General features: G+C 47.2%; 1 protein-coding gene across 4 annotated transcripts in view; it reads right to left on the bottom strand.

Moving 5' to 3' along the window:
- The window catches only part of SBF1 (SET binding factor 1), a 47,825-nt gene extending 22,222 nt beyond the window's left edge, over positions 1-25,603 (bottom strand). For all 4 annotated transcript variants that reach the window (XM_035127183.3, XM_035127182.3, XM_035127181.3 and 1 more), the window contains exon 1: positions 25,399-25,603. In XM_035127183.3, the coding sequence (XP_034983074.3) occupies positions 25,399-25,501 (103 nt within the window). In that variant the 5' untranslated portion in view covers positions 25,502-25,603. The remainder of the gene's footprint in view (positions 1-25,398) is intronic.
- Between the last annotated feature and the right edge of the window lie 867 nt (positions 25,604-26,470).

Below are 26,470 nucleotides of genomic sequence, written 5' to 3' on the forward strand. Positions count from 1 at the left end.
GAAGAGACCACGAGGGCCATCCAGTCCAACCCCCTGCCAAGCAGGAAACACCATCAAAGCATTCCTGACATATGCCTGTCAAGCCTCTGCTTAAGGACCTCCAAAGAAGGAGACTCCACCACACTCCTTGGTAGCAAATTCCACTGCCGAACAGCTCTTACTGTCAGGAAGTTCTTCCTAATGTTTAGGTGGAATCTTCTTTCTTGAAGTTTGAATCCATTGCTCCGTGTCCGCTTCTCTGGAGCAGCAGAAAACAATCTTTCTCCCTCCTCTATATGACATCCTTTTATATATTTGAACATGGCTATCATATCACCCCTTAACCTTCTCTTCTCCAGGCTAAACATACCCAGCTCCCTAAGCCGTTCTTCATAAGGCATCGTTTCCAGGCCTTTGACCATGTTGGTTGCCCTCTTCTGGACACGTTCCAGCTTGTCAGTATCCTTCTTGAACTGTTGTGCCCAGAACTGGACACAGTATTCCAGGTGAGGTCTGACCAGAGCAGAATACAGCGGCACTACTACTTCCCTTGATCTAGATGCTATACTCCTATTGATGTAGCCCAGAATTGCATTGGCTTTTTCAGCTGCTGCATCACACTGTTGACTCATGTCAAGTTGGTGGTCTACCAAGACTCCTAGATCCTTTTCACATGTACTGCTCTCAAGCCAGGTGTCTCCCATCCTGTATTTGTGCCTTTCATATTTTTTTTTGCCCAAGTGTAGTACTTTACATTTCTCCTTGTTCAAATTCATCTTGTTTGCTTTGGCCCAGTTGTCTAATCCAGGCACCCCCAAACTTCGGCCCTCCAGATGTTTTGGACTACAATTTCCATCATCCCTGACCACTGGTCCTGTTAACTAGGGATCATGGGAGTTGTAGGCCAAACATCTGGAAGGCCGCAGTTTGGGGATGCCTGGTCTAATCTGTTAAGGTCATTTTGAAGTGTGATCCTGTCCTCTGGGGTATTAGCCACCCCTCCCAATTTGGTGTCATCTGCAAACTTGCTCAGGATGCCCTCAAGCCCATCATCCAAGTCATTGATAAAGATGTTGAATAAGACTGGGCCCAAGACAGAACCCTGTGGCACCCCACTAGTCACTACTCTCCAGGATGAGGAGGAGCCATTGATGAGCACCCTTTGGGTTCGGTCAGTCAGCCAGTTAAAAATCCACTGAATGGTAGCATTGTCTAGCCCGCATTTTACCAGCTTCTTTACAAGAATATCATGGGGCACCTTGTCAAAGGCCTTGCTGAAATCCACCCATAATTCATCTTAATCCAAATCTAAATTTATTTTCCCATCCATCTAACCTCTATTGCTCCCCTTAGCCTCAAATTTATACCAAAAAAATTCCATATATTCAAAGATTACTTCTTTTTATCATAACAACATTTAAACACTCAAATCTAATTCAGCCCCCCCTCCCCTGGACTCAGGGTCTCCCAGATGAATCAGCCAGTTCCATAAGTCATTCCAGTTTCAGGGCATCTTGATCAGTCAGAAAATAACACCCATTATTACGCCTCACCCCACTCCCACTCTTTTACCTCCTATCCACCACTCTCCCTTCTTCATCCCCTGCTGCCTACCCAATTTCCTAGCTGTTGCACAATACCATCCAACTACATTTCCACTTTTCAGCCCTGTCTCAATTTTGGTTCCCCTTAAGTTCTGCCCCAGCATGGATCCTGTCCTCCCTCTCTCACTCACTGGGAGGGCATTATTCCATGCTGGTTCTTCTTTGAAGGCTCTTTGAATCAAACATGAGTTCTGTTCCCCTCCTCTCACTGAGGGAACAATGTTCCATGCAGCTTCTTCATCATCTTTGAATTCAATTACATTGTCCATTGCTCACTGGAAGGACAGATCGTGAAGCTGAGGCTCCAATACTTTGGCCACCTCATGAGAAGAGAATAATCCTTGGGAAAGACCCTGATGTTGGGAAAGATTGAGGGCACTAGGAGAAGGGGACGACAGAGGATGAGATGGTTGGACAGTGTTCTCGAAGCTACGAACATGAGTTTGACCAAACTGCGGGAGGCAGTGCAAGACAGGAGTGCCTGGCATGCTATGGTCCATGGGGTCACGAAGAGTCGGACATGACTAAACAACAACAACATTGTCCATGGCTGATGATTGTTCATCTTGCTTCTCTTCATACTTTGCTGGGATTAATCCTTTTTCATTTTCCGCACAGTTCTGTTTTATTTTATCAATCTGTATAGTATTCTGACGCAGTTCACTTTTAAAATCCAAAAGCAATTCCAAAAGTTCCTTTTGAGAGTCAATAAAGTCAGATGATGTTGTGTCTACTGACATCCTGGTCATCTCCAATTTCGTGGGAACAGCACAGATTATAAGCAGGAAATGGCGCAGTTCGTATTTCCAAACTTTAGAAACAGAAATTATGCCCGATCTGGTCACAAACTCTCATTTTTAATTCTTCTTCATATCTGAAAACTCATATTACCATTTATGAAAAGAGCATCTGTCAAACTTCTTATTCACAACCTTATATTTTACGCTCTCTTCAATGTTGACAGTTTTCAGCCTCAAAGAGATAAACAAATTCCATCCTATTGTGAAGTCATAATGGCGGCTCGCTGATCCCTCCAGGGACCCGACTCCAGTTTTCAGGGGGACTTTCCCCAGACCGAATTAAAGAACCTTTACACGGATTTTGCAGAATTCAACCTTTCTCCTGCCTTAGGGGGAAAGTTTTAAGTCCGATTTTTGGTAATGAAAAACTTCCTGTCAGTTTCCCGGCTTCGGGCAAGTTAACTGCGTCTCAATTCGCTCAATGGGGGAAATAGACTTCCTGTTTTAATCTCCTCCTGTGTCCAAATCTTTTCAATTAAAATTTTTAAAAGCCTTTTCCTTTACTCACGGTGTCCAATGTTTTCAAATCCTTTGAGTCTGGAAAAATCCACCACTCCACAGGCTGCCGGCTCGGAGCGTCACGTTGCGAGGGTAGCAGATTAACTCAAGGCACCACGCCTCCACTCCGCTCGCTCTCGGCTCCCTTAATAGGGCTTAGCAGGGAGTGGAGGAGACAGAAAAAGGTGCTGCTGATTCCCCACGTCTCCAGAACGCTTGATCTGGAGCTCTTTCGGGGGTCCGCGGCACTCTCGCGGCTCCCCCCTCCCTCACAGCGCTAGAGAATCTCGGAGCTCGAGATTCTCCTGCCGGTCAGCAATGGCAGTAGACCGGAAGTCTCGAGCATAGCAGTTTCTGTGCCAAAACCCCAACTGAAAAGGATCTGGTCAATAACTTGCCTAAGAAGGGAGATTAGCAACTGGTAGGTAAAATTACTTTGATTTTCCAAATCCAGGGAGGGAATTCTTGAGAAGTGATTTCACCGCTGCCATCTTCAAGCAAGCAGGGACCACCCCCTCCTCTCACAAGGAGGCATTAATGGCCTCCCCAGCCCAACCAGCTGCCCCCTCCCTGCTAGTTTTTATTGGTCAAGAGGGGCAAGGGGTCGCTAAGGAGACCCACGGAAATTGATGCTAATAACAGAAACCTAATTTCAATAGGTTTACTATAAAAAGAACTAGCATGCAATACATCCTACAGTGCCTTAAAGACCAGCTTAGTGTGGAAAGAGCCGACTTTCATTAGGTAGCTGGCATTCTTCATGAACAATGTCGTCACAACAAGCTGACTGAAAAGGCAGTAAAATGTCAAATATGGCTCAGCTAAGGCAAGTATAAAGTGATGAACACTGGAGCAAAATAATGCCAACCTATATTCTGATGGAGGCTGAGCTGACAAAATAAAACGTGGGGGTTTTGGTGGAGAACTCAATGAGTAAAGGTGGGAATGATAGAGGTGCTGTGGGGAGAAATGGGATAGGAAGGTGTTTTTCTAGCTCTCATCATATGAGAACCCAGCAGGGCCACCCAATGAAGCTGAACATGGTGAGATTCAGGGCAAGGAAAAAGGAAGGATTTCTCTACAGACCTAAACTATGGACTTGGTTACCACAAGATGTAGCAATGACCACCAACTTGGATGGCTTTCAAAGAGGTGAAATCAATTCATGTGTCTGGATCAGGCCATCAAAGGCTTCTAATCATGATGGCTCTGCATTTCTTCCAGCACCAGAGGCAGAAGGAGGCCTCTGAACACAGTTGCTGGGGGTTGTGAGCAGAGGAGCGCGCTGCTCACACTCAGGTCCCGCTTGTGGACTTCCAGGGTCTTGGCCACTGCGAGAACTGGATGCTGGGCTGGGTGGGCCTTTGGTTTGAGGCACCAGCCAGGCTTGGCCCATGCAGCAGAAAGGCCTGGGCACCCCCCAAGGGTGCCTTGGGGGACTCAATGGATGGGCTGCCAGTAGCAACTGGCCTGGCCGACCACAACCTGGCCCATGGAGGAGTGGGCCACATCCAGTTCTTAGCCACTTGGCACACAGCACAGTTGTTGTTGTTGTTGTTGGTTCTTCTCCCATAGGCAGGCTATTATTTTGAAGGTCCGTCCCATCACTCAGCAAGGAGGGAACAGGCTGCGCATTGTCTCTGCTGCTGACACTGGTTGCGCTGCTTAGGAGGGGCACTGAAATGCTCTTACTGCCAGGCCATGAGGCCTCAGATGTGCATTTGCATACTGGGACGTTGGGCTGGGCAGGGAAAGAGAGGAATTGTGGCTGAGGTTTCACTGGAGGAAGGTTCGGTGAAAGAAGCACCTCCTCCAGAAGCCCAGCAGAGAGGAAGCCACACACTGCATAGCTGTCTACTAGGTTTAAAAGAAATCTATTGGGAAGGATAATAACAATAAATATTATTATCACTATGACTATTATTAATTACCTGTACCCGCCCATCTGACTGGATTGCCCCTGCAACGCTGGGTGACTTCCAACAGAATATAAAACAAGATATATCACAGTGCCAGATTTAAAAACCTATTACGAGGTGTCCTGTCTGGTATGGATTAGAGAATCATGATGGCTGGTTTTAAAAGACACAGACTTGTTGGACTTGGAGGGGGTTTAATAACAGGTACGGGTGGCACTCGTAGCTGTGGTACAACAAAGTAAAAGTCCACAAGGGATTCCTAATTCATGGATTAAGAAAACCGATATTTGAGGTACAGGAAAGATATAAAAACTTGCTGGAAAGGAAAACACCTAGGTGGTTATCACCCACAGAAGCCCTGACTGTCAAGAAAAAGAATATGGAAACCAACTGGCTAACATATGAGGAGATGACAGTACAGACAGATAAAGGTTGGAAAATTAAGTCCTTTGAGCAATTACAAGGGAGAGTAACGGGATGGTTACAGTACCACCAGATTAATGATTTGTTTAAAGAGGACAAAAGAACTAATGGATTTGAATATATTAAATCTAAATTCCAAATAGAATTGGTGGAGGGGAAACATAAACTGTTGTCAAAAATGTATGATCTTATATTAGAGTGGAACACCAAGGATGAGTGGACGAAGGAGGTGATGATCAAATGGGCAGCAGACTTTGGTTATAACATCGATTATGATTTGTGGCTTAAGTTATGGAACCAGCATATAAAATTTACAGCATGTATAATCTTAAAAGAAAACATCATGAAAATGATGTACTGCTGGTACCTGACACCAGTCAAGTTGGCAAAGATTTATAAGAAGAAAAATAAATGGAAATGTAACCAAAAAGATGGAGAAATATATCATATGTGGTGGCAATGTGAAAGAGTAAAAACATTTTGGGAATTAATTTACATTTAGTTAAAAAAGATGTTAAAATACTGTATACACTTCCCAAAAAGCCAGAAAGTTTTCTATTAGGATTGATGGGAAATGAAATTAAAAAGGAAGACCAAAAACTATTCATGTACGCCACCACAGCAGCCAGAATGGTGTTGGCTCAAAGATGGAAATCAACCGAAATTCCAACAATAGAGGACTGGAGGGTTAAAATGATGGAGTATTCGGAGTTAGCTAGAATGACAGGAAGGATAAGGGAACAAAAGGACCAGAAGTTCCAAAAAGATTGGAGGAATTTTGTGGAATACCTAAAGGAGTACTGTAAGACTATAAAGACACAGGATTGACATAAAACCTACAACAGATACAACAGATACAATATAGATATATTTAAAATATGGTAATGTAATCAAGAAGATGATAGAGATATGAATGAAGAAAGCGCAATATGTATGATGATGACTTAGAAAACCGAAAAAGGAGGAAGTTACGTTCGGCAGAACAATAGAATGTATACAGTAAATAATAATAGAAATGTAAAAGATGACTTGGTTTTTTTATTATGGATTATTTTTCTTGTTTGTATATTGCAATTTTGTGCTTAAGAAAACAATAAAAAAAATTTTTAAAAAAAGATATATCACAGTGCCAATGCAGATGTCTACAGAACGTAGTATAATTGGTTATCTCTTTGACATCTGATGGGAGGGCATTCCACAGGGGGGGCGCAACAACCAAGAAAGCCCTTTGCCCAGTTCCCTGTAACCTCACTTCTCACAATGAGGGATCCACCAGAAGACACTCGGAGCTCGACCTCAGTGTCCAGGCTGAACAATGGGGGTGGAGATGCTCCTTCAGACATACAGGGCCAAAGCCATTTAGAGATTTACCGGTAAAGGTCAGTACCAGCACTTTGAATTGTGCTCGGAAACGTACTGGGAGCCAATGCAGGTCTTTTAGGGCCGGTGTTATATGGTTCAGGTAGCCACTCCCAGTCACTAGCCTGGCAGCTGCATTCTGGATTAATTGCAGTTACCAAGTCACCTTCAAAGGATCACACCTTTCTATTATTTGATGTTACAGCATTAATTTGTATTTACTTATAAAAATAAGGTAATATTGCAAAACTCAACAACAAATATTTTCCATAAACATTTTCACACACAAACACAAGACATATGAAACGACAAGCTCATTATAAGCTTAATAGACATCTACAGATGGGTGCTTTAGTTGAGATTCCTGCATTGCAGGGGGCTGGACTAGATAACCTTCAGGGTCCCTTCCAGCTCTGCGATTCTGTGATTCTACATACATATGCCAATACAAAAACTATCCTAATAACCAACTCTCACAGTCCAGAGTCTTAATGACACCCTTCTACATGTGGAACTCGTGTGCTATGAGGAGCATGAAGGTGCAGCCCCACATGTGTACTGCTTGACCATGCTTGTGCCCACACATACAGGTCGCAGGCATCTTGAAACGGCTGCGGAGCGTTTATTCCACTGGCCAGATCTGCTGTGAAGGCAGCGCAGGCGATTTGTGGGCACAACGGGGTTTCCTTGCGCTCCCAGTGATGCAACCCTGTGGTTCCTGCGATGGAGTGTGGCTTCTGGGGGAAGCCTTGCACCATTTTGGCAGATGCAGAGGGGAAGATGGTAAGTCAGATGTGGGGGGGGGGGGGCTGGCTTGATGTGGGGTTGATTCTGCTGCACAGAGAGTGCCCACATGGGAGAAGTTAAAATTTGCAAGTCATACTGGCATTAAAGGTCATCCATCTCAATACTATATGCAGCATCTTCTAACTCTCCACTTAAGAATCAATTATAACATTATTATTATTATTATTATTATTATTATTATTATTATTATTACAGTGGAACCTCAGTTTTCAAATGTAATCCATTCTGGAAGTCCGTTCGACTTCAGAAACATTCGAAAACTGAGGATCAAAGGGCTGTTAGCAAGTTCAATGGGGAAAATTGAGAAGCGCACCTTGGAAGCCATTCGACTTCCGAGGCATGTTCGAAAACGGAAGCATTCACTTCCAGGTTTTCAGCATTCAGCTTCCGAAACATTTGGCAGGCGAGATGTTCAAAAACCGAAGTTTGACTGTATTAATTATCATCCTCCTCATCCTCATCATCATTTATATATCACCCTAAACCCAGAGGTCTCAGAGTGGTTCTTCACAGAACAAAATCAAAATATAAAACCACAAGATATAGAATCAAAAGAAAAACAACAGCCTTAGCCCCAACCCAATATTACAGGGATAGGTAAAGGTAAAGGGACCCCTGACCATTAGGTCCAGTCATGACCAACTCTGGGGTTGCGGCACTCATCTCGCATTATTGGCCAAGGGAGCCGGCGTACAGCATTATGTGAATGAGCCACACGGGGTGTCAGGTCCCCTCCTTCCCTCATGTGCCTCTAGTCCTGCATCTTGCTAACCATGGTCTCTTGTATCATCCAACCTGATAAACTGTGGTTAACATTAACTATGGTTAGTTTAACCAGGCATGGCCAAACTTGGCCTTCCAGCTGTTTTGGGACTACAATTCCCATCATCCCTGACCACTGGTCCTGTTAGCTAGGGATGATGGGAGTTGTAGTCCCAAAACAGCTGGAGGGCCAAGTTTGGCCATGCCTGGTTTAAACCAAGCTAACTTCAAACTGTGATTGCTGTTAAACTAACCATAGTTAAGGTGAACCAATTTCCCATCTGGATGACACCGTGAGGTGTGCTTACGGCTCCCCCCCCCCAGCCACACCTGAGTGTCATGGGTCAGGAGTCGGCTTCACCTGCAGAGCAGCAGCCTGAAGGAGCAGAAGGCAAAGTGATAATCTGAGAGGAGTGGCTAATACCCCAGAGGACAGAATCACACTTCAAAATGACCTTAACAGATTAGACAACTGGGCCAAAGCAAACAAGATGAATTTTAACAAGGAGAAATGTAAAGTACTACACTTGGGCAAAAAAAATGAAAGGCACAAATACAGGATGGGAGACACCTGGCTTGAGAGCAGTACATGTGAAAAGGATCTAGGAGTCCTGAGGGGTTCGGGTCAAAGTTTCAGGGAGGAGGAAAGCCCTGTTTGGGGGGGGGGTGCAGGGCTAAAACGTTGACCTTTCTTTTAGAGGAGCCAAAGTTGTTGAGCTTCTTTGGGGGGAGCCAGTGATCTACCAGTGATCTACCTGTTGGACGTGCCTGCTGTATACTATGCAACCCAGTTACCTCCCTCCTTTGAGTTACTCTTCTCTTGTAAGACACAACACGCACACAATCTTTAAATAAGTGACTTAAGGACCAAGCAACATAGCAGACACCCCTCACGTGGACTAGCAGTCAACTCTGCCACTGGCAGCATACGAATCAATCTGGCTTATCTGACCCAACAAGTGCTCCCAACCCTTCACAAATGCAACAAACCCCATTGCAGACAACCACAGACAGCCAACGACTTCCTGCCCCACAATATCTCTCGCTACCAAGGAAATGTAATAAACGAAAAGAGAACCTACCCAGTTGAGGCTGACACAAAACCCCACACGGACACTATGCAAAAGAATATAAGCCACCCTTCCCCCTTCCTCTCCCCCCTTCTTCCCCAAGGTTGTATGTACCCAACATAAAGTCTCACAACAAATGAAACTGATTTGTAAGAAAGACTGTGCAACCTGAAGAAAGAGACAAGGCATGTACTTTTGTAAACCAAGAAAATCTATATATATAAAAATGTAAAAATCGTGAAACTGCGTTTTCCACTTTTCTCCGTAACTGCTTGATCGATCGTCCTGAAATTTTGACACAACGATCCAGGCCACTCCCCGAGCGTTGCTGGGGACAAAAATCCCTCAAATCACACACCTGGGCAGGTATAGACCTGGTTTTCCACCAAGTCAAACAGCGCCCTCAAGTGGCATAATACCCTCCTCCACCCCCTCCCTTCCTGTGAAATCTAAGCCACACCCACAAACCAAATGACATCATCAACCAAGCAACTGAAACCACCAAGGCGGTCATTATCAGACCACTAGGCCCCCACCAAATAACCAACATTGCCAAGTGGAGGTAGGGGCCTGCCTGGAGGGGATGCGGGGAGTGTCCAAATAGAGGGCAGAGATACGTAATGGGTCAGAACAGGGTGGGGGGAGACACAGGGATGATACCTGCCCTCTCCACAGTATCTCGCCTCGACTCAGGGGGACTCTGAGGCTCAGGGGGATCTGAAGGGGGGCTATTACCCTACATTTCACAGACTAACGCACAGCAACGCGTGCAGGACCAGCTAGTCTTTAATAAAAATAATTTTTAAAGAAACACAAACTTTGCCACTGGTCCTTCTGCCAGCACAATATGCAACTGACCCTGGAGCCCCTCCCATCCCAGCAGCACCTGCCCTGCCCAGCTGTGATCTTAGGGCCCCCAAGTGATGCAGCTGGGCTGAACGTGCTGCAACTCTCCAAGATGCTAAACAGATCAGAGGGGGAGCCCTTGCCAGAGAAAGCGCTGGAGACTCAGGCCTTCCAGGCTCTCCGGAGGCTCAAGTAACACAACAGAAACATGGAACAACCCTGCAGCTGGGAACCATGAACTGCTTTTCTTCCACCCCACATCATCCATTCAGGTCTCACAGAGCCTGCAGGATCCGTTTTCTAAGCAGAGTATAGAGCAAGGCTGAGGGACTTCAGGCTTGGGGGGCCATATATGGCCCTCCAAGCCTCTTCAGCTGGCCCTCAGGGCTGTCCACAAGTCATACTCATAGAATCATAGAATCATAGAGTTGGAAGAGACCACAAGGGCCATCCAGTCCAACCCCCTGCCAAGCAGGAAACACCATCAAAGCATTCCTGACATATGCCTGTCAAGCCTCTGCTTAAAGACCTCCAAAGAAGGAGACTCCACCACACTCCTTGGTAGCAAATTCCACTGCCGAACAGCTCTTACTGTCAGGAAGTTCTTCCTAATGTTTAGGTGGAATCTTCTTTCTTGTAGTTCGAATCCATTGCTCCGTGTCCGCTTCTCTGGAGCAGCAGAAAACAATCTTTCTCCCTCCTCTATATGACATCCTTTCATATATTTGAACATGGCTATCATATCACCCCTTAACCTTCTCTTCTCCAGGCTAAACATACCCAGCTCCCTAAGCCGTTCCTCATAAGGCATCGTTTCTAGCCCTTTGACCATTTTGGTTGCCCTCTTCTGGACACGTTCCAGCTTGTCTGTATCCTTCTTGAACTGTTGTGCCCAGAACTGGACACAGTACTCCAGGTGAGGTCTGACCAGAGCAGAATACAGTGGTACTATTACTTCCCTTGATCTAGACGCTATACTCCTATTGATGCAGCCCAGAATTGCATTGGCTTTTTTAGCTGCTGCATCACACTGTTGTCTCATGTCAAGTTTGTGGTCTACCAAGACTCCTAGATCCTTTTCACATGTACTGCTCTCAAGCCAGGTGTCTCCCATCCTGTATTTGTGCCTTTCATTTTTTTTGCCCAAGTGTAGTACTTTACATTTCTCCTTGTTAAAATTCATCTTGTTTGCTTTGGCCCAGTTGTCTAATCTGTTAAGGTCATTCTGAAGTGTGATCCTGTCCTCTGGGGTGTTAGCCACCCCTCCCAATTTGGTGTCATCTGCAAACTTGCTCAGGATGCCCTCAAGCCCATCCTCCAAGTCATTGATAAAGATGTTGAATAAATACTCCCTCCCAGAAGCTCTACCCTCCTGGAGTGAATTTGCCTGGCGGGAATAGGTCTAACTCTCATTGCCTGGAAAGAGGTTGGAGATACATATGGTGTGTTCGCCTGTGTGGAAACCTCCACCTTTTGCATGACCAGAAGGCAACATCCTGTTCCAAGGTCAGGGCCTCACATCCACTGCTCTGCTCCCTTCTGGCCCCACCCATTGCAGAAGACGGCCCATAATGGCATGCGGACTTTGTGAACCTAAAAAGGGCTCCCCATCCCAGTATGGACAAGTCCCTTTCTCTCATGTGCACATTACTCTGAAGACCCTTGTCAAAATCACTGTGCAAGTGAGGAAGAGGGCCACCATTTCACCTCTTCAAACTTCCCTGAATGCAGACATGGCGAAGGGGTATTCTGTTGGCAGACAGGTTTGACAGGAAGCTCACCACAACATCTTCCTAAAGCGCTGGCCTTCACCTCATGGATCCCCCTTACTGTGACATCGGAACCTCCCTTATGCCAAGTGAGGCTACTGGTCCAATGAGACTGGCAGGAGGGAAGCCTTTCCCAGCCTGAGTTGACGGAGATTGAACCCGGGGCCTTTTGCATGCAACTTAAGTGCTCTACCACTAAGATCCTTCCGTTCACTGGGGTAGTGCAGATATTTTCTAGTATTTTTTCCAAGAGCAGATGCACGAGCAGAGAGAGAAAGAATAAAAGCAGGCACCTGCGGTCAAGAGGGGGTCCTGTGTTGCCGGTTGAGGTTAAAGGCAGGCGCCCAGTCTGGAAAAGTTGACAACTAATTCCTGAACCTGCCACCAAACCCCTTCTTGCATCCAGACCTTCCAAAATGCAGCACTTGAGATCCCAAGTGAGTCACAATTACCGCAGCCCAGGGAGGTACGAAATGTTGCTTCTATATAAGGAAGAAACTGATGCGCCAAGCCTGCCTCAAAAACCATTCAGCTTCCTGATCGTCCTGCTCCCCACAAGACGGCAACGCAGCACCAGGCAAGCAGCACAGCAAGACTGACACCAGCTCAGCCCCCAGCTGCTCCTGAGGCAGGTCTGCTACCGCTAGCAAAGGAATGAGGGGCTGCCCAGACCAGCACCACTCCTGGGGTGCCGGTTGACATGGCACCAGGAAGCACAAGAGAAAACAAGGCGCTAAAGCACGGGTGTCAAACACAAGGCCCGGGGGCCAAATCCGGCCCGCCAGACCTCGTCATGTGGCCCTCGTCATGTGGCCCGCAATCAAGGCGGCGACCCCCCTTCCCTTTCTTTCTTCCTCTCCCTCTTTCATATTCTTTCTTTCCCTCTCCTTCCTCCCTTCTTTATCTCTGTCTTCTCTCCCTCTTTCTTTTTCTTTCCTTCTTTATTCCTTCTTTCCTACTCTTCTTTCTCTCACCTCTTTCCTTCCTCTCTCCCTCCTGCTCCCTCTTTTCTTCCTTCCTTCCTTCCTTCCTTCCTTCCTTCCTTCCTTCCTTCCTTCCCATCTTTCTTCCTCTCCCTCATTGTTATTCTTTCTTTCCCTCTACTTCCTTCCTTCTTTCTCCCTTTTCGTCTTCTCTCCCTCTTTCTTTTTCTTTCCTTCTTTATTTCCTTCCTTATTTCCTACTCTTCTTTCTCTCCCCTCTTTCCTTCCTTCCTCTCTCCCTCCCACTCCCTCTCTTCTGGCCCTTAAACCCTGGAACCAGGAGAGCAGCTCCAGTGAGTCAACCTCAGCCAGTCCCTTTGGTGAAGGGTGGTGGCTCACTGGCAGAACATCTGTCCTGCATGCAGAAGGACCCCAGCATCTCCAGGTACTAGTAGCTCTGCAAAGGTCCTGCATGAAATCCTAGCGAGCCTCCACCACCCAGTGCAGTTATCAAAAATCATTTTTCAATAAATTGTACAATAATTGTACATTTGAATATCTACTTGCCATTATTCTGACTGTTTCCGCTTTCAGAGCTAGTTATTACTTACATTATTACAAAAACCGGAATAATTGAATGCAGTGACAATAATTTATGATAATAAAGAGTGTACACATAGTCCTACAGATACAACCGGCCCTTTGAGGGTGACCAAACTGCTGATGCGGCCCCCGATGAATTTGAGTTTGACACCCCTGCGCTAAAGGAAACTCCCTTCACCAAGTTTAGCCTCCACAGATTGAAAGCAGCTTGGCGCAGGGGAGGGGGATGCAGAGAGACTCCCTAAGTAACCGAAGCCCAGTGGCAGAGCAGAAGGTCCCGGGTTCAATCCCTGACAGCTGTTCCAGTGCCTCAAACCCTAGAGAGCCAATGCTGCCAGTCAGTGTAGCAAATACTGAGCTAGCTTTGAGAACTGAAAGAGGAAAAGTCACATGATTCAGGGACTGTCTGCATATATATTGGTCTATTCCAACTTCTTTTTCTTAATGGTGACTGCTCCTGCTCAGGCTGCACAGAAAAAGCATTTTGGTTCCAAAAATTCATTCAGATTGTGTAGATCAGGCATCCCCAAACTGCGGCCCTCCAGATGTTTTGGCCTACAACTCCCATGATCCCTAGCTAACAGGACCAAGATGGGAATTGTAGTCCAAAACATCTGGAGGGTCGAAGTTTGGGGGTGCGTGGAGTGGATAAAATATAACTGATAGATTTCTACAGGATAGGATATTAGTGTATGAAAACAGTCTAGAATCCAATGATCCCCAGGCAGGCACCTCTATGGTGGAGATGTCCGGCACCACAAGTGGTTGAAAGCCAGGTGCAAAATGTGCCTGGAGCCTGGCTAATTTCAAACACTGCTTCTGCTATGGGGCAGCTACTGTATCTAAATTAAGTAAATAAATATAAGCAAAGTGTCAGAGAAGGATCTGAAATATTTTCCTTGAAGCTTGAATTTGTTTAACTCTGGATTGTTTTATTTGGTGTTTTAACGAGTTGTAAACCGCTTTGAGAAATGAAATGAAAAATACTACTACTACTACTTCCGGTAGTAAATCCCACTGGAGTGGGGTGGGGAATGGCGCCTAGACCTTCTATTGTGGTGACGCCAACCTAGGTTTAAGGTGCCATTTGGCAAGTAGCTGATATATCTGAGTTTCTAACACAGGGTATAAGGAAGCCAAACATCCACCACACCTCCCTTAGGGTGGGGGCTGCTACTAGACAATTGTGAAATTATGTTGCGACCCAGACCACAAGCAGCTCCCAGGTTGCTGATGCAGAAGAGCCAGGATCACGGACAGAGGCAGCCAGGACTTCTGAGTTGTCATCTACTTCATGATCCAATCCTGTTCTGTCTACACTTTTTTGTGTCTGTGCTACTGTCACAGCTAGAATACAGCCATCACAAAATAACATTGCACATAGTGGCTGCCTGCAAATGTGACCGGCTGCTTCTTTCTGCACCAGCAGAGGACCTAGCATGAAAAGCAACCATTACACCAGCGACTGCTAAATTAGAAGGATCAAGATCAGAATTGCTGTATTTGGATTATAAATGAGATTATGTGCAGGATTTAGGAATAATTATCTCCAAACGCTTTTGAATTATGGTGCTGGAGGAGACTCTTGAGAGTCCCATGGACTGCAAGAAGATCAAACCTATCCATTCTGAAGGAAATCAGCCCTGAGTGCTCCCTGGAAGGACAGATCGTGAAGCTGAGGCTCCAATACTTTGGCCACCTCATGAGAAGAGAAGACTCCCTGGAAAAGACCCTGATGTTGGGAAAGATGGAGGGCACTAGGAGAAGGGGACGACAGAGGACGAGATGGTTGGACAGTGTTCTCAAAGCTACGAACATGAGTTTGACCAAACTGCGGGAGGCAGTGCAAGACAGGAGGGCCTGGCGTGCTATGGTCCATGGGATCACAAAGAGTTGGACACAACTAAACGACTAAACAACAACAATCTCCAAACGATCAGAACATAGGAAGTCACCCAATTTGTTTAATTTGGAATGCATAATCTTCTATATATATAAAAATGTAGGCATTGCGCACGTGGATGAAACAGCCTTTCTCCATAACCGCTGAACCGAATTGAAACAAATTTGGGCAGAACGTACCTTGCCCATCAGGGAGGGATCTGGCATTAAAAAAATATCAAAAAACCACACTTTTCACACCTAAAATAATGATTAAACACAAAAAAGTGGCGCCCAAATTAGACGTCACCACCAGAAGCTCTGAAGACTCCAACAGCTGCACTGCCAGATGACATCACAAAATTCCACAGCAACCAACTGAAAACAGTCCTTTTGCAGCAACAAGGCCCAGCTTTTTCAATAGGCCGCAGCATTGCCAAGCAGGGAAAAACAAACAGAATAGGGCCTTTCCCAACGGGGGGGGGGGGGTGTCACAGGGATGAGGCACAACAAAGGGAGGGGGAAACACATAGCCATGGGGGGGGGAGGACCCTGAGTCAGCCAAAGCAGTGGGGGGTGGGTTGGGACAGGGAAATCTGAGTAGGCCCGACCGCCAAAACGGCCATTCCACCTCCAAAGCCCAAGCCCAAAGCCTCTCCCAAAGGCTGCATTAATAAATGCCTGGCAGCATTAGGCAGTCGTTCATCATTTCTCCTAACATGCACTTGGGAGCATGGCGAGGGGTTTTTGCTTTTTAATTTAGTGGGCGTTGTGTCACATGCGAGGCTACGGTGGCCATTTTAAGTAAGGGCAGTCGTGCCCCTTTTAACTTAGGCTTTATACTATGGCTGATTGCCAGCCTCTGCATCTTTTAAAAAAACAACAACCAACCATGCACTTTCTCTCCCCAGTTTAAGTCCTCAAACCAACACCAGATCCTACATTCAAAACACCTACTCCAAAATTAGAAAATCCTAATAACCAAAACAAACAAACCACAAAACACACAACAACGCCCAAATCATACAATACCCACCAAAATAAATGACAACCCCAAAAATAAAATTAAACAATAGTAACTTCTGCTTCTGATGTTTTTATTTAAAAACAATAATAATCAATAAATATATAAATGTTCACGATGCGTGCGCAGTAGCCAATGTACGGAGATACAGGGGGGAGGGGACAACACTCCCCGGGGACAACAGAGGGCTCAGACAAAAATGACATGCTGGGAAACAGAACCCAGAAGCTGACAGTTCCTTCTCCAAGGGTGGGGGCCAAGGGGAGGAGTGGAGGGAATCACAGGGATACGTCATAGGGTAGGGGAAATCACACAAATAACCCACAGCAATGCGTGGCAGGGCCAGCTAGTTGGCTTTATAAATTGTATTATGATTTGACATGATTTGATATTGTAATGTAATGAAAAATGAATAAAAATTATATTTAAAAAGAAGAAAAGAAACCCTAACCTTAACCCAGACAGTACTGTATTGCAAAGAAGAGGCTCTGCCAACTGTAAGCCTCAGGACTCAGAGGGAGACAGGCCACTTTCCCAATCCAAGATCATCTCCCCACCCCCATCCCCAGCTAACAGCGTTCCCACCTACTGTAATCTGGATTGGATTCCTGTTTCTCACCCATGCCTCCCATGGCTCCCAGATCATTCAGGGTTTCTACTACATCCTCAGGAAGATACAATCAACAAGTGCAGAACAAGATGGAAATGTGCAGCATCCCATAAGCAAATGACCACCATCACCTTCTGGGACCTACCCTCCAAGAACAGCTGGAAGCCACCTCAACACAGCGCCTCCTGGACCCATCCTTGCAAGGCATCCCAGCAAGATATCTATGGTGGCAGCGGCTGCTAAGAGCGCCAGGACACCCAGCAAGGCCATATACAAGGCAGACTAGCAGGAGCATCAGAGGAGCTAACATGCACCTCAGAAGAGATGGAGTCAGAGGACTCTTGATGGGTCAGCGAGGCTAACCTGGCCTTTGTTTACCAAAGGGCCAACTGCACCAGTGCTGAGCAGAGCAGCAGCACTGTCCACAGGGAAAGTATTCCTGCTAATACAACCCAACATGACATTGGACTTTTGTATTATAGAATCATAGAATAGTGGAGTTGGAAGGGACCCTGAGGGTCATCGAGTCCAACCCCCTGCAATCCAGGAATCTCACCTAAAGCATCCATGAAGAAGGCCATCCATAGAATCGTAGAGTCAGCAGGTCACACAAGAATTGGCAGAAAGCAAGACGCTAGGAGGAGCCTGGAAGTCCAGGCCATCTCCTGACTGTGTGGCGCAGGAAGAATTGCCCCTAAAGGCTGCTTGTGATTCAGGCCATGGAGGCTGCAGCTGCAAGCTCTGAGGCAGCAAGCAGGGAGAGAGCACCAGCCTCAGCCCATCATACGTCACTGGCCTATGGCCCGCCGGCTTAGGAAAGCCATTTGGAATGCTTCCCCAGAGGGTCTGCTGGCAACCCCACACTGGATCAACATCATCCCAGAACTTGGGCAATGTCACACTTCATGGGAACCACTGATCAGCACCAGACCTCAGACTAACTCTCCGCTGAGCCCTCCAGACCCTTCTCTGCCTGCTCCAAGCCAATCCTTCTGCTCCATTTCCCCAGAACACTCAGGCCAGGCACCTGGCCAGGCGACCACTCCCCTGCCCTTCCCCATGGACACACCCTGGGTTTATGTGCCAAGGCCAGTCCTTCCACTCTGAACCGCCAGCAAGCTCTTGCTGCAGAATGGGCAACCGGCTGCACATCTGGTGACCAAGCAGGTTCCAGAAAGCTGAGGCTCCCAGGCAGTCAGGCTACCGTGGCCTCTAGCCCTGTAAGGAACACACAGGCAGGATCTTTTCCTCCAAATGCTCATATTGAACACATTTGACTGAGAAACTCCCACACAGTGCAGTCCAAACCTCAACCACAAGGCAGCTCTTCCAAAGAGAGACGTGGCTGCTTTGGCACAGCTCCATTCAATGCACAAAAGCCCGTTCTGAGTCAGAGCAACACTGAGCTCTCCCACCCCCACCCCTTGGAAGCCTACTGCCCGGATGCCCCCAGGAGAAGCTTCACTGTGCCCCACACACCCAAGCATCTGCACAAAAGGGGGCCTGATGCCCAATGCTCCGGCCCCTGGGACAAGGGGGGGGCTGCCAATTCATCGGGGGGGGAGCTCCGTCTGCCAGAGCCCCATCAAGAAGTAGCTTGAATAGCCAACAAGGGGGGAAAACCCTGAAGTGTGCATCCCCTATCAACACCTTCAGCCTCTATCTAGTTCAGGGGTCAGCAAGGTTTATCTTGCCTGGGCAGGATCAGTCCCACGGAGATCCCTCCATGGGCCGGATCATGAGCGCGTGTGCCCGCGACTTCCAGCACTGCAGAAGTGAGTCCCCGCGCCACGCTGCGCCAGTTTAGCGCAGCACGTGAGCAGGCAGTTCGGTTCGGGGGCAGCTCGGGGGGCAGTCAAATGACCTCCACGGGCCGCTTCCGGCCCATGGGCCGTAGGTTGCTGACCCCTGATCTAGTTAATATCAGAAACACATACCAAAGAACAGTTGCCATCTCAGCGGCTGCCCTGCCTCAGGAAATGAAGCTCTCCTACGTACCAGACTGTGGATCACAAGCATAATGTGATGTGATGCAAAGTGTACTTGGAAAAAGCATCGGACAAAAGCCTTGGAAAAAGCTGCAGGAGTCGAAATTGCCAGAGCTGGCAAGCTCATGAATGCTACAGTAAAGGGCAGGGTGGCCAAGGAGGAAGAACCAAAGGGACAGGAGGCAGGTGGCTTCCAGGAGCTACTCTGTTATTTTCCCTCAGACCAGGAAAGTGGGGGAGTTTGAATAAATGCTGCAGGAACATTATGGGCAGAGAACAGAACATGCTGCAGAAAGCAATGTGGTGGAAGAGGGGCTCAGAAGGCAGGAATGAAGGGGTGGCTGTGGGCAGGAAGAATGCCAGCAAGCCCCCCACTCCACGAGGGAGAGAGAGCCTGCGGAAGACTTGGCCTGGGGCTCCATAGGCTGGTTTCACCAAAGCCTCTGGCTAAGGCAGCCTTTCCTGAAGGAATTCTTCCACAGGCGATGAGCCAAAGGGCTGCTACGGTAGTTCCTTGAGCATCACACCACCAAACACAGGCAAAGGGCATGAGCCTCCACAGCAAAAGGGTCACAGGTGTCAGACCTTCATAAAATGCTAACGACAAGAGTCATTCACATCTTTGAAAAGGGTGGCATCAGGGCAGTTATGAATAAACAAGTACAGTTTTGTTTTTTAAAAAAAAAGCCGAATAATTTTATTTAAATTATATACTTCCAATGATATTAAGCGTCTCTAAAAATAACTAGTTTTAAAATTAAATCTGAACACGAGCATGTTAATGTCTACAAGCACAAAACTGTAGAGTTGGATGGGATCCCAAGCGTCATCCAGTCCAAACCCTTGCTGTGCAGGATCTCAGCTAAGTTCGGGTCCTACCCTCCAGGGCATTAGAAAACAAGCTTGTTCCACCTTCCATATGACAGCCCTTTAGATGTTTGAAAATGGCTATCATATCTTCTCCATCTCCCCTTTTCCAGGCTAAACATACCCAACTCCATCAACTGTTCCTCCTTAGGCTTGGCTTCCAGACCCTCCATTGCACACATCCCAGATTGTCAATACGCTTCTTAAATTGTGGTGCCCAGAACTGGACACAGTAGTGCTCCAGGTGTGGTCTGACTAAGGCAGAAGAGAGTGGTATTATGACTTCCCTTGATCTAGACACTAGACTTCTGTTGATGCAGCCTAGAATTGCATTAGCTTTTTTTGCTGCTGCATCACACTGTTGACTCATGTTAAGCTGGCGGTCTACTAAGATCCCTAGGTCCTTTTCACATGTACTACTGGCAAGCCCCGTGTCCCCCGTGTTATATTTGTGCAGTTGGTTCTTCCGGTCTAAGTACAGCAGCCCACTGAAATTCAAGTTTTCCAATCTGTTAAGGTCATTGTGAATTCTGATTCTGTCTTCTGTCCCTCCCAGTTTGGTGTCATCTGCAAATATGAGCATCACCTCAATTCCTTCATCCAAATCTTTTACAATCACTGGGATAGAAAAGCTAGGAGGAAAACGGCTTCTGGAACCTGGTTTGTGGGCACCAAAACAGAATGTCTAGTCACCACTGAGGAGGTCAGCAACACTTTTTGTGCCTTCTCAGTAGTGGCCCCCGCCCTGTGGAACGGCCTCCCACCAGATGTCAAAGAGAAAAACAACTACCACACTTTTAGAGGACATCTGAAGGCAGCCCTGTTTAGGGAAGCTTTTAATGCTTAATAAATCATTGTATTTTAATACTTCTGTTGGAAGCCGCCCAGAAGTTGTTTTGTTGTTGTTGTTGTTGTTTTGATAAGCATGAATTAATATGCAATTCACACAAGTGACACATTGTTAATATCACATTTTTAGCAGAAATTGTTAATACATGCTTAACTTGGTGTTGAAAAATATTGATACCATACTTCCCATTTTCAAAACACTCTACTCTTTATTTTAAAACTCCTTAACATATACTTGGGTCTTCAAAGCACATACATTTCAGTAATCTTTGAGTGTCAATCACGTCCAAAAAATGGCACCCGGACTTTGGGAGGTGCTCGGAAATGGAAAACCTTTAGATGCAAAATGCACCTGGCGCCCCGGTAATTTCGAACCCTGTTTACAACAACAGGCCCAGGAAAGAAGCCTTTGGCACCCAACTTGTCACTTTTTCCAGGAAGATACAAACAGTGACTTCGTCCAGCCCAGATTTTACCAGCTTCGCCACAAGGATCTCATGGGGGACTTTGTCAAAAGCCTTACAAATTGAGATACACCACATCCACAGCATTACCCTGATCCACCAAGCTTGAAACTCCACCAAAAAATAATGAGACTGGTTTGGCATAACTGTTTTTTTGAGAACCCCATGCTGAGTAATCACAGCATCCTTTTCTAAGTGCTCACAGACCATCTTTTTAATCATCTGTCCCAGAAACTTTCCTAATATCAATGTCAAGCTCACCAGTCAGTAATTACCTGGATCTTCTCTCTCCCCCCCCCTTTTGAAGATGAGGAGCTTTGCCTGCCTCCAGTCTGCAGGACCTCACCTGTTCTCCAAGAATTCTCAAAGATTATAGACAGAGGCTCTAAGATTACATACACAAGATCACATCTACACTAGGGCTGGGCGATATCTGGTTTTCAATATCATGATATATCACCAGCTAAACATTGTGATATCTCGATATATCACGATGTCTGAAATAAGGCTGCAGCTTATAAAAATCTGGGAAAATATTGTGGGGGGAATCTAAATTTGATGTGTATAATTAAATGAAAATTTACTCAGTGATAGCATGCTTAACTAAACCATTAAAGATTTCTGGAGCATATATTGCTGTTCTGTTAAGGGCTTTATATACCCATAGTAACACCTTGAACTTGGCCCCGTAACAAATTGGGAACTGGTGTAGATCAGTGTTAGAAAGTCAGGTAGACAATTTAGATGCCACATGGTGCCTGAAAACTGGGTTACTGGTGGCCATCCAACCTCTTCTTAAAAACCTCCAAGGAGAGTGTACCACCTACCTAAGGAATCCTTTCCACTGTTGAATAGCTCTTACTCTCAGAAAGTGCACACTTCTTCAGATACCATGCACACGAAAGCTCATACCAATGACAAACTTAGCTGGTCTCTAAGGTGCTACTGGAAGGATTTTTTTTTAATTTTGTTTCAATTACTTACAAGCCATAAGGAACACCATTTCAGATAAAAATCACAGCAGACTTTGCTACCAAACTCTGCCATTTTGTCCTTACCCACAGCCACTTCAAATTAGGTGATGACCTGTTCCTCCAGATCAGCAGCACAGCAATGGGCACCCGCATGGCCCCACAGTATGCCAACGTCTTCATGGCAGATTTAGAACAACGTTTCCTAAACTCCCACCCACTCAAACATCTCTTGTACCTGCGATACATTGACGATATTTTATTACCTGGACACATGGTCAACAGACCCTGGAAACCTTCCACCAGACATTCAATGACTTTCACCCCACCATCAACCTAACAATGAACCAATCTATGCAAGAAATGCATTTTTTGGACAAGATGGGCGTATAGACACCACCTTATACCAGCAAGCTTTTTCAGCCATGGGCCGGTCCACCGTCCCTCAGACCATGTGGTGGGCCGGATTATATTTTTTTTTGGGGGGGGGGATGAACGAATTCCTATGCCCCACAAATAACCCAGAGATGCATTTTAAATAAAAGCACACATTCTACTCATATAAAAACACGCTGATTCCCAGACCATCTGTGGGCCAGATTGAGAAAGCAATTGGGCCGCATCGGTTGCCTACCCCTGCCGTAAACCAACTGACCGACAAACATATCTACATGCTTCTAGCTACCATCCAAAACATACCAAACAATTCATTGTATATAGCCAGGCCCTACGTTACAACATCATCTGTTCCAACTCTACAGACAGAGACTCTCACCTAAGAGATCTACAGCAAACCTTTTTAGAACTAAAATATCCACCCGATGAAGTTAAACAACAGATCAACAAAGCCAGACTGATACCCAGAGAGAACTTGCTGCAAGACAGACCAAAAAAAGAAAAAGAAAATAACAGAACACCACTAGTCATCACATACAGCTCCCAAGTTAAAACAGTACAGCGCATCATCAGAGATCTACAACCTCTCCTAGAGTCAATGACAGTTCTCTTTCTCAAGCTCTGGGAGGAAGACCTTTCATTGCCTACAGACAGCCACCCAATCTTAAACAACTTAACATGGACACTGGTACCAGAGCCTGCAATAAACCCAGATGCCAACTTTTCTGCCACATACATCCGGACAACACCATTACTGGCCCCAACAACATCCAACATACCATCACAGGACTATTTAATTGCTCATCTTCTAACATTGTGTATGCCATCAAATGCCAACAGTGCCCTTCAGCTCTCTATATTGGACAAACAGGCCAAACCCTACGCCAAAGGATAAATGGACATAAATCTGACATCAGGAATCACAAGACAGAGAAACCAGTAGGAGAACACTTCAGTCTCCCAGTCTCCCAGGACATTCTCAAAAGTAGCTGTCTTATTACAAAAGAATTTCAGAAATAGACTGGAAAGAGAAGTTGCTGAACTGCAACTTATTACCAAGCTTAAAACAATGGAGACACCTGGTCTGAATAAAGACATTTGATTCTTAGCTCATTATACATGATAAAGCTGTCTTTAGCCATCTCACCCCTTGCTTTTTCCTGTAAGACCATTGCAGTTGTTAACAGTAGTCAACAGCTATCAGTCAATCACCCATTCCCACCACCGTTCTGAGTAATACCCTTCCCCACCCTCTCACTATATATAAGGGTCTGGTGGCTTCTGTTTCAGTGTATCTGAAGAAGTGTGCATGCACACGAAAGCTCATATCAATGACAAACTTAGTTGGTCTCTAAGGTGCTGCTGGAAGGAATTTTTTTATTTTGTTTCTCTCTTTTCTGCCAGTGAGTACCAGCTCTTATTTCTGGACAGCCTTCCAGTGAGGGATCTTGCAGCAAGTCCTTGCGTGGGTACCAAGAGACAAACAGAAATCCTTGGTTTCAAAATTGCTCCCCTTTCTTAACACATATCCATAGTGCAAAACACATGTGGGCTGCATGAGTAATTTTTGTCCCATCTGCTGGATTGAGGCTGGAGTGGCTTATGTTAGGGAGAATCTGAATGGGTTGGAGAATTCTACTTGGTTGTTTTTTTTTTTTTGTAATACTGATTTCAAAATAAACAGCCAACTTTATACAAGAGACTCCGGATAATACTCCTAGATGTTATGCAGGCTCCACAGAATTATAGACTTGTAAGGAACCCCCAAAGATCATCTACGATCCCCTCCAATGCAGGAATCACAGCTGAATAATGTACTTCATAACCATTTAATTGTCATAGCAACTGTTTAAGAAACATGTGAATTGCAATATAAATGGCTGACTTCAATATTTCCTTGGAAGCTTCCAGAGGAAGCTGGGAGAAGACTGAAACATCATGTTTTAGCTAGAAGATAGCCTGCTAAGGACATGTGCTGCAATGCATGGCCCCCTAAGGCCCTTCTAGACTCTTTACCTGAAGCATCCCTGAAAGATGTCGATTCAGTCTTTCCTTGAACACCTCCAAAAAGGAGCTCTGTCCAACATCATTGTGTCACAGAAAGACCGAAGGACACAGAAACCTGTTTCCTTCAGTATGAAACTGGCATGTGGGAGGAGACTATTGCCTAAAATAACCCAACCAAAAACCCCTCCGGTCTAACTATCAAGGCCATTTCAGCAACAGAACCAACCCTAAATGTGAAAAGCCCTCCTTTGCAGCTGCCAGACAAGACATTCTAGAGGCGGAAAGAGGCCCAGAGACCCTGAAAGACACAGCGAGAGGCACAGACAGAGCCACCAAGAGGAGGGGAGCCCAAGTCAGAGAAGCGGCAGGTGCACCTGCTGGACAGGCAGAGACCTGCCTTTCTCGGGCCAGGATCTACCTGATGAGTCAGTCAGGTACCAGGAAGCAGAAGAGAGTCTGGCAGGTGAGGAGATGCAGCGCCTGGTCAGGACCCCAAGCCCCCCAGAGCAAGCCGAGGACCTCTTGCCCAGCCAGAAGGGCTCTCCTCTCCCCATCCTGCCCCGAGCGGCGGCCTCCCTCCCCCAACCTGCCCGGGAGCTGCTGAGGGGGACTTGGCACGTCACTGGCACCACCCGGCGCAGGCTCCCACGTGGGCGACGCACCTGCCAACTCGGGGTCCTCACGTGCACCTGCGTGCAGCTGGCGCCCCGGGATGCCCCGTCAGGCAGCTGGCTTGCTTTCATGGGTACCAGGCCAGTCCTGCCGCTTCCGTCCCCCTGGCGCGCCAAGCCGCCCCGGCCGGGACCCCAACCTCGCGCAGGCCCTTCCGCCCCAGCCCGGCCCGGCGGAGGGCGCGCCCGCTCTGACCGAGGGCGGAGGCGCTGGGCCGGCCCCAGGGCCCGGTCTGCAGCGTGAGAGGGGCCTGGCGGGCCTCCCGGCTCCCTCCCTCCTTCCGTCTGCCCCCCCCCCCCGGACTCACCGCGCTTCCCGTGCGCGAAGGAGACCACCACGAAGTAGTCGGCGAGGCGGGCCATGGCGAGGCGCGCGAGGGCGGCGTGGGGCGCGAGGGTGCCGCGGCTCATCCCCGCCCGGCCGCTCCGCCTCCCGCTGCCGCCGCCGCCGCCGCCTCCTCAGACGACGCCGCCGCCATCTTGCCTGGGCGGCGGGATGCGACCCAGCCCGGGCGGCCCCAGCAGGCGCCGGCGCCCGCCAGCCAATGCGCGGGGCCCGGCGGCCGGGGAGGCTGCCCATTGGCCCTCCGCGGGGCGAGAGCCCGCCCCTTCCTTCCTTCCTTCCTCCGGTCGCCAGGGGGCGGGGCCTCACCGCCCGCCCGCCCGCCCCCGGGTCCCTCCGCCGCCGGGACTCTGGAGACGGGGCCTCCGACGGAATATGTACATCCTAGGAGCCTGCACAACACAAAACGCTGTTGCTGTATGTAGGTTTTATTTTATTTGGTTTTTTAATATTATATTTTGGAAATGTACATCCAGTTTTTTTCTCCTTTAAAATTTTGGGGGGCCCTAAGCTAGAGCTTGTTGAGCTTAGACGTAAATCCGGCCCTGGCTGTGCCCAAAGCAGCTTACAACAAACACCAGAACATGGAAATGCACAGCATTGGGAAATACAACATACAGAACGCACCAATAAATTCAGAATTGACAAAAGACTACAATTTGGCAGTCAAAGAATTAAGCCTAGGTTGTTTATATGCATAAGTGCAGGAAGACTTTGCTTCATGTACACAGCTGGCCACATTCCTCAGTCCTCACCACGGAACTTTAAAATGGGCCTTTTCCCTAAGTTGTCAGGAACATGAGAAGAGCCTGGCTGCTGGATCAGGCCCAACGGAGCCCATCTAGGCCAGCATCCTGTTCTCACAATGCCAACCAGATGCCCCAATGGAGGACCCACAAGCAGCAGCAACTCTCCCCTCCTGGGGTCTCCAGCTCCTTGTGACCAGAAGCCCAGCTGCCTCTGACTGGGGAGGCAGAGCCTGGCCCTCGGGACCAGTAGCCATTTGAGAGCCAGGATTAGGACAAATGTTTCAGTCT

Source organism: Zootoca vivipara, chromosome 9, assembly GCF_965207765.1.
Source record: "Zootoca vivipara chromosome 9, rZooViv2.hap1.1, whole genome shotgun sequence".
In the NCBI taxonomy this organism is placed as follows: Eukaryota; Metazoa; Chordata; class Lepidosauria; order Squamata; family Lacertidae; genus Zootoca; species Zootoca vivipara.